Here is a 9695-nt window from a genome sequence, read left to right as displayed (position 1 = left end):
AGCTTGTATATCAGCTTTTCTCGGCTTCAAGGTTAGGGTTGGAAATGGCTTTCAGAATTCTGAAAGTTTACACCACAATATGATGCGAGATGTGAGAGCTGAAAGAACGAACATTTGGTTCCATTTGTGCACTCTCCCAGAGTTACAGACCCGTAAGGGTCCATTTGGTTCCTAACTAACAACCATTAAGCTGGGGACCACCTGGAACCACCGACCCCCCCTCTCAAGACCCCTGGGGGTCCCCTTTTTGTAACATTAGCTGTTAGCTATTTGTTTTGGAAAAGTTTGAATTAGTTTTCCAGAAAAGTCAGGTTAGGATTAATGTAGAAGGCCTCGGGTCTAAATGGGTTAAAGGAGTAGTTCACGCAAAAATGACTTATTTTCTCAAAGAGTCTCCGCCGCTCATCAACTTACGGCTTACTGTAGGAATGCAAAACAAAATCTCTATCAATTCAAGACTTCATGGGGTGTGTAATTGATAGCAGTGGTTCCCAAAGGTTTTCATGTCAAAAACGGACCCCCAAAAGATATGCCAGGGACCCCCATAAGAGAAGATTTTTACGGCTCTAGCAGTGATTCTCAACCCATTTAATTTCAAGGACCCCCAGTTTGACATGCATTAGTCTACGGACCCACATTTAATGACATTTCTATCTCTGGGACCCCCAATTCATATTGTAAAATCAATGTTAATTTAACTCTGAGAGTGTACAAATGGACCCATTAGGGTCCATTTGGTTCCATTTGTACACTCGGAGTTACAGACCCATAAAAGTTAGGAACCCATTTGGTTCCTAACTATCATTTAGCTGGGGACCCCCTGGAACTCCCTCAAGGATCCCTGGGGGTCCCCGGACCCCACTTTGGGAACCACTGATGTAAGGAGTGTGGACAAATGGAGCGGTATAAACCCACTATTATGTTATCGTACATCTTTATTCCTGGGCCCGTTTTCTTGCTCGGCTGTGACTTCATGTGGGTCAACCAATAGGAATACATCATCATCGCGTCGAGGGAGCTACTCGAGCCCACACCGTTTCTTCAGGAGCAGTATTTTCTAGTTACAGTTGATTTCCTCACAAGTATAGTCATTCAAAGCTGTGCACGTACGACTTGCGTGCGCGCGTGTGTGTGTGTGTGTGTGTGTGTGTGTACGTGCATGAGCATGTCTGAGAGTAAACAGGAATGGAGAACGTCAGGCAGGGGTTTGACACATAGTGGCACCTGAAGTGCAAAGTTTGCAAACCTAATGGGCTCATGGGGTTGGAACGGTCAACCCCATCAGCAGAGGTTAAGTCAAGAGCGGTTACGCTCAGCGTCGCTGCCGCAAACGAGTCGCCATCAATTTCTTGTAAAGTAACAAAGTACATTCATTTACTCAAGTACTGTACTGAGTGTTCCCAATTTTCAATACTTTTACGTTACATCTCAGAGGCAAATATTGTACTTTTTACTCCACTACAGTTATTTGAAAACTTTAGCTACCCAGTGGATGGAGTATGACTGTCCATAAAGGCTCTGTAGTAGTTCTCAGTTATCACCCACAGTTGCAGCCCCTACCACTGTATCTCTCATCTGGACCCACATTTACAGTATATCACATCACAAAAGAGTCACATTTGAATCTTATCCATGCCTTTTATCCACTCATTTTCAACATTTTACTATGTCATTCATATAACTTAGAGCTGTTGTGTAGAAATAATAAAAAGTCCCCCATATTCTGTGTTTCCTAGAACTGGAGGTCTGAAAAAAATCATTAACATGGTGGATCTTTTTTGTTAATGCTTTTTCTAGGAAACACACAACACCTCTAAGGTATATTAATGACATGGTAAAATGTTGAAAATGAGTGGTATTCCCCTTTAAGTATAATTGCGACCGAAGGTCGCAGATTACTAGGACAACCTACAAAATCCACCAGTCGTTCGGTCGGTCACGCCTCCATGTATGGTTGCCAGTCCATTACGTCTCGTGACGTCAGGCCTCGTCACGCCTAGTGACATCACGCCTACAATCCCTGTTATGCCCATATATGGAGATCCCTGATGTCATCAATATTAAGCCCATATATTTATGTTTGATCTCCATATGTGGAGATGACTATCATCACCTGGATCTCCATATATGAAGATCAACAACACTGACCTCATCAAACCCTGGATAGCCATACATGGAGAACCTCAACTCGTGCTTCTCAACTGTGCCATGTTAGGAAGTTGTTTCAGGCCTGATAACGACAATTAAAAAAAGAAAAAAAACCCCAGACAATCCCATAGGGTATGCGCGTGACATCATCGTACCTGGAAGTTATGCGGGAACGTCCACTGAGTGGCAAAAAACTACTTTATGGCCTTGACAGCCCATTCATCCAAACAGAAAAGTCCTGTCTGATTGCATTAAACAATGTTAAACTCACCACGAACATTGCAGCTGTACGAAAAGCTTGGATTATCCTCTTTCTATCTGCAAAGTTTTTGTTTCATAAAAATCCACCATAGAAACGTTATGAGCTACTTTCTGTCAAGAAATGCCCTGCATTTGATTCTTCTTCTAAGTGTTTTGTTAGAAGAATGTTGTGTTATTGTTTTCAATAACACAACATTTTGCTGCCTCCTGCATTATGTGACATTTAGAAACAGGTGGTATTATTACTAGCCCTTACCCGTTGTGAAATACTTGCCACGGGGGGTACTGCATTTTTAATTCACTAATAAATTCATTATTAATCATTAATGTGTGAACTCGAAAAAAGGGCTTTGTTACGCCCTCCATATTATTATGGTCAATGCCTGTGTGAAAAGTGGGAGTGATTGGTGCAGGCAGTGAGGAGCCACGGCAGTGACAGTGACAGACACACACATTCAGACAGACATTTGGTTAATTATAGTATGATGATGATGATGATATGATGATATGATATTAAGCCCATATATGTGGATGTCAATTGTGACAGTCTTATGCTAACCAGTGTGGTTGCAAACTTGCAAATGAGCCAAATTGGTACAACACATGGCATATGTGAAGCTGACTATCATCACCTGGATCTCCATATATGAAGATCACGACACTGACCTCATCAAACCCTGGATAGCCATACATGGTTTGACATACTAGATCTGCATATATGGAGCCGGCCAGCAGTTAAGCTCTACTGTTTCAGCGCAACCTCGCCCTTTAGGTCTAGCCTGGTTAATAAACCAGACCGAATCAGCCGTTGGCAAAAAAAAATTGCCTACCAGCGGATTACGGTCTGGCGAGGCTCAGTAGCACGCCTCTTTCCTACAACCGAGAACAGGTCGGACCAATCGAGACATGGTATGCAATATGGGCGGGCTTTGGTACAGTGACGTTCAATGCTTGAGACTTTTGACTGACAGTAGCTCTGACCAATTGCGTCAAAGAGAAAATGTTTGAACCCGCCCCCCGGGAAATGAAATCCAAGTGGAGCCAGCCCAGACTAATATACCGCGACAGTGTTGTGTGATATTAGTCTGGCTTATTAGCCAGGCTACTTTAGGTCGCTTCTCGCCCTCAGGGCGCCTTACTGGTAACCATGCTTTTATGTTCCATAAACAGAATTGATAAAATGTATGTTGCTACATAATAACTCAAATAATGAATCATTTCACTTCTTAAAGGTATATTCAGTGATTTCACTTAATTCAAATATCACTTCTTTTTTTGTTTTGTTGTGATAATCCTCCCTACTATAGAGTGTGCTGACCATATAAGGAGTTCCTCCCTGTCCCCAGTTAACCCCTGGGGGTCAAAAAACCTTAGGTTCCGTTATCCAATCAGGATAGAGAGGGGCCTTCCACCAATCATGATCGAGTGAGGGCAGGCCTTGGTGTGCGTGCTATTGGCCTGTTGCGTGTTGATGGATCTGGTAGATCTGCTACTTTGGTATTTTTGTGGACTGGTGTCAATGTTTCCTTTAGGCCCAGACTGTGTTCTCCTTATCCTATTTATGTCATGTCACCCTCCACAGGCCTAATCATCTCAGACCTATATTATTATATCATATTATATTATGGATTGCCTGACGCCAAGCTCAGATTTTATATCTTAATTAGGCTCCATACTGTCTGCCTGTAGCCACAAAAGTTAGCTGGCATATTGAGAGGTCTATTTGGATAAACACTGCATGTATTTGACCTTGATGCCTAGTGAGAAAAGAGATAGCTGCGCAGGGAGCATTTCTCTCTGTAAAGAGTGCACAGCTAGCCGGGAAGAAATGTTATCTTCAGGTTGCCATAGCAACGCCAGCCTCAGTGCTGTCCCGGTCTATGCCCTCCATGACGGAATTAAGGAAGCTGTCCCGATATCAGTCTCATCAGCTATGTGCTGGTCCAATGAGCAGTGCCAGCGTGGCATAGTGGAGATTAACTGTCTATTCCGCCAATGAAATGTGTATCAACAATACGTATTTTACAGTATTAATGCCTTTGAAATGAATTGTTCGTCAGAGAGAGAACCCTGTGCCGTTTGTCGCACAGGGTGAGAGTTTTTTGTAATTTGGCTGTGTGTGGATCTGTTCTATCTCTCTGATCTGAAAATGAATTAACTAAACCATAATTGTTCTGACTCGACAATCATTCTTCTGGTGGACTCATCTTTTTAATTGACTACTAAAGGTATTTTTCTAAAAGAGTACTTTCTGCTTAAATTAATCCTGTTAAAACTAATTGTTAACTTGGTCATAGGCTCTCGGCCTAGTGTTGGGGTGCTGAGTATTTCTGTGTACTCTTTGAGTACTTTCTCTAAAGTATTTTTTTTATAGTTATAGCCCTGTGTAGCTCAGTAATTCAGTATAATACAGTCCTTTATATCCTTGGAATCATTAATGGTCCCTTCTGCATTTTATATGCAACTAATGGGTTTTATCTTAATTATAAATCCATCAGTGTCCCCCCCACTGTAGTGCGTGCATGTGCACATCTTGTTACCGGGGCGGACCGGGGGGTTTTCCAAATCACCCGAAACACTTTTTTCCTTTTTTTAATTATATATATTTTTCAACATATATTTAAAACAATCCCTTAGTACATACATTGAATGCTGAATTGAATGCACCTTTAAACATAACATTTAACATCATTTGAATGGTTCAAAAGGACAAGAAGGTGACTGGTAATCCAGTCTGGCAGTGTGCCGCAGGTTCGACTCCCGATCCCGACGGCCTTTACTGCATGTCTTCCCCCCATCTCTCTCCCCATTACCTGTCAGCCTACCGTCTGTCCCTCCATAAAAAATATAAAATAAAGGCGGAAGCCACACAAAAAAAACATTTAAATAAAAAACAAAAAGGACAAGGTGAGGAAAAGCCAGCGTGGAACTCCTTTTCGGCGTCCGGACTCCTGCAGGACTTCAGCTTCTGCAGACGCTCAATGCACTCCTTCACACTGCATTGGATTTCGTTGTCCTTGTTGTCCCACATGCCCCGCATGCTCACATTAACGGTTCCGCTCGTTTTCTCCTTCTCTCCCACCCCCAGGATGAAGTTGTACTTTGCCAGCTTTGCATTACAGATCTTTTTATTGATAGTGCATTTGGGGTTCAGGTCTATGTCTGCCATGAAACCGCTGCTGTGGAACTCCTGATGGACCTTCTGGGCATACTCGACACATGTGCGTCCCAGAGGCACGACCATCACCTGGCGGGGGGAGAGCCATAGAGGCCATTTGCCTCCGTAGAATTCGGTCAAGGTGGCGAACATCCTTTCCACGGATCCCAGGATGGCTCTGTGAATGATCACCGGCTCCTCGCTCTTCCCACCGCTGCTGGTGAATTTGAGATTCAAGCGTTTGGGGAGCTGGAAGTCAAGTTGGATGGTGCCACACTGGTGGTATCGACCGATGGCGTCTTTAATCTGAACGTCAATCTTTGGTCCATAGAAAGCTCCATCGCCAGGGCATTCAACCCACTCCTGCCCAAATTCATTTAGGCCGTTTCTCAGTTTCTCCTCTGCCTGGTCCCAGATCTGAGACTCTCCGATGAACCTTTCTGGCCGTGTGGACAAGTTGAGTTTGAATGACAATCCAAACACATTGTACACGGCGTGTAGGAAGTCCAGGCAACCTTTGATCTCTCCCTCAATCTGTTCCATGGAGCAGAAGATGTGAGCATCATCCTGCTGGAAGCGGCGAACCCCGGTGAGGCCTCTCAAGGTTCCCGTCAGCTCATTCCTGTGTAGGACGCTGAAGTCAGCAATGCGGAAGGGCAACTCTCTCCAGGTGCGGGTCTTATGGCCAAACAGCAGACAGTGACCGGGGCAGTTCATGGGTTTGAGGGCAAAATTCTCCTTCTCCACTTTAAAGGAGAACATGTTCTCGCTGTAGTTCTCGCTGTGGCCAGATTTCTGCCATAACTTGTTGTTGTAGATGCTGGGAGTTTGCACCTCCTGAAAGCCTCTCTTCCTGTATTCACTTCTGATGAAGTCCAACAGGGTGTTGTAGATGAAGCACCCTTTAGGCAGGAAGAAGGGGCTCCCTGGGCTCATCTTGTGGTCGAAGAAGAACAGCTCCTGCTCCTGGCCTATTTTAATATGGTCTCTGTTCTTTGCATCCTCCTGGAGTGTCTCCCACTCTTTGAGCATCTCGGGGTCAGGGAAAGAGATTCCACAGATTCTCTGGAGGCTTACCTCGTCAGCCTTTCCCTCCCAATAACTGGATGAATTATTGTGAATCTTCAGGGCCTTGATCTTTCCGGTGTGTCTCACATGAGGTCCTAAGCACAGGTCAATCAATGGACCACACCTGTAAACCGTAGTAGTAGGGGTAGTGACTTTCTCGTTCAGAATGCGACACTTAAACTTGTTGTACTTGAACATTTCCAGGAGGGTCTCCTTCTTAATCTCCAGCCTCTCAAAGGGCTGCTCCTCCTCGATGATCTTGTTGCACAAGGTCTCCAAACAGGCAAAGTCACGGCTTGAGATGTGCTCGTTGTTCTCGAGGTACATATCATAGTAGAAACCATTGTCGGTGGGTGGACCATAGCAGAGGCAGCCTCCGTAGACCCGCTCCATGGCTTCCCCCATGATATGGGCACTGGAGTGCCAGTACACCGCTTTGGCTTCCTCGTCGCCGAACTGGAGCAGCTCCAGGCTACAGTCATTCTCCAGCGGTCTGTCCAAGTCCCACAGAGAGTTGTCCACTTTAGCGATCACTGTGTCCTCGGCGAGACCTTTGCTGATTCCGCACGCCACCTGGTACGGCGTGGTCTTCCAGGACTCGGCGTCCACCACCCTCCCATCGGGCAGGGTCACCTTGATGGGGAGAGTGGCGTTCTCGGCCCTCTCGGCCAACAGGCCATTGTGTTCCGCTTTCAGCTTCGTGTAGAGAGACATGCGCTCCTCAATATACTGAGGTGGTGGCGCCAACTCAGCCCGGACTCTAGAGTCTTCTGCTTCAGCCATAATCAATAATGATAAAAAAAAAGATGTCGTGCGAGTGTAGATAAATTCAATATGACTTATATTAGCAGCATGATATCATAGAGCATCAGTCTGACATCTGCATAGAAGACTCCATATTTGGGCATGCCTGACAAAGAACTCCATATATGGGCATAAAAGGGAAACAGACATAATAACTGGGTGGGGCATGTTCTGACAGCTATCAGCATAGACTCCATATTTGGGCATGACTGACAAATATCATCTTAATGGGAATAAAGGGACACAGAGACAGATACAGAAATCTCCATGCCTCGTGACATGTCACGCCACCATATATGGCCGTCTCCATATATGAAGATCACAACACTGACCTCATTCATTCATTGAAGTTGTATTTATTCTCAAATTTACATTGAGTAATCAAACTCATTTTCAGTGTCGTTGAGTAATACAATCACATAGAAAACCTCACAATACATCAGAAGATCAGGAAAAGAAAAACAAAAGGTATACATGTGAATTACAAAAAGCTAAAACAAATTTCAAAATGATCTAAAAACAGTTACATATTGTGGGGGTCTAAGGGTACCAATGTGGTCAATTTTAAGGTCGTTCCATGTATTAGGGCCACAGAAGCTAAAGGCAGATTTACCTAGTCCAGAGTTAACTTTTGGTACCTTGAATTTGGGGAAATTACTTGACCGGGTGTGGTAGGGTTCAGAGTCCCATTTCAGGAAAGATGAGATGTATTTAGGACAATCTCCAAGCATAGCTTTATACAAGAACAGGTGCCGATGCAGTTCTCGTCTCTCTGTCAGGGAGGGCCATCCAACCTTGTTATATCTATTATACATTTGAAAAGGTGTGCCCAAAACGCTGTGCGCACGCACAGGAACAAAAGGCACCAGCTACTACGTCACTGACACACTGCAACACACACTGCAACAACCCACTAAACACACTAACACGTCACAGACTTACCCTCCGCGTCGATCCACGGCTATCTCCTCATGTCGCGCCGCACGGCCACATTTAACAACACCCGCGTAAAAACTGTCATTGCACTGCCACTAGAGCCGCCTCCCGTCCACACTCACAAACAACATCAATATCAATAATAAACACAAACACGCCACAAGCACCGACACCCCCGCCTAATTTGTTGCCACGTCTATGAAAACAAGCCCAGACAATATGCCATTCAACACGCTACTTACAACTCGCTTACAATTCGCGGACCTGGCAACACTGCATCCTGTTTTCCCATTGGCTACGGTTGCTTACAACACGCATTTGCACTGCATCTTGGGAGCAACACAGCTTAATGTAGGGGTCACCGATTGCTGTGCTACATCCCCCTCATGTTCTCACCACCCCGTTCGGCTGCACCACACACACTAACCTACACAATTCTCCACATGCAACACAGGGCCCTTATTGGCTAGCCCCCTCACATGGCGATCCCCACGCAGCCAACCACAGGGCAGCCAGCCACACACACACACACACACACACACACACACACACACTCATTCTAACTTGCATGGACAGCGCCGCGATTACATACACAGTTTACCATACGTCCTCTTTTGGGGGCCTGTCCGGCCAGTCCGGGTGGTTTTATAAATACCTTCAAATGTCCGGGGTTTTACACGTATCGCCTGTAGTGTATCGCTACGCTCACAGACCATTCACACCAATGTGTATTACAATGCACGTTCAATGGTTCGTAGTGGAAAAACACTGAGAGGTGGACTTTCAGCCCCAACCCCGGAATGTGTATTCTTCATAACTCTGCATGCGCTGCACGCTCACACCACTACCACTGGTCCCGACCGCAGATCAGAGAAAGGCTCGCTGGCTGCTCCGCTGTCTGCAGATAGACAGACAGCGGAGAACTATCTCATCATTGACATGCAGAAACAGTAGCCTGCTGTTTTCTCAGCTTTCTGACTGACCAATGAGAAGCACATTGTATTGTCTGCAAAGGAACTATGTGTCTGTCACAAATACAAGTTCTGTCCTGCAAGCCCATGTCATGTCAACACAGACAAGGCAGCTGTGCGCGCGGTGAGTCCTGCACATTATAATGACCCAATATTATTTTGTACAACCTAGCAAAGCATAAGATATGATGGTTTGGACAATAGGCTGGTCTCTCTTTTTACAACAGATAAGCCATTGCATACAGGTTCTCAAACTTTTTAATTTCAAGGACCCCCATAACTCTGAGAGTCAAACCAAATGGACCCATAACAGTCCCATTTCATTCCATTTCCACAGTATCAGAGTTAAC

At 45.1% G+C, this 9695-nt stretch overlaps 1 protein-coding gene across 1 annotated transcript in view; it reads right to left on the bottom strand.

The window, feature by feature from the left end:
• Positions 1-7417, bottom strand: part of LOC306929869 (threonine--tRNA ligase 1, cytoplasmic-like) — a gene marked incomplete at both ends in the record, with an annotated part of 21694 nt that extends 14277 nt beyond the window's left edge. The window contains one exon of the mRNA XM_079510601.1: positions 5333-7417. Coding sequence (XP_079366727.1) covers positions 5333-7417 — 2085 coding nt within the window. The remainder of the gene's footprint in view (positions 1-5332) is intronic.
• Between the last annotated feature and the right edge of the window lie 2278 nt (positions 7418-9695).

This window comes from Electrona antarctica (assembly GCF_951216825.1).
Source record: "Electrona antarctica genome assembly, chromosome: 9".
NCBI classification, from domain to species: domain Eukaryota; kingdom Metazoa; phylum Chordata; class Actinopteri; order Myctophiformes; family Myctophidae; genus Electrona; species Electrona antarctica.
The sequence above is the reverse complement of the archived record's forward strand: the minus strand, read 5'-3'. Positions and strand labels throughout refer to the sequence as shown.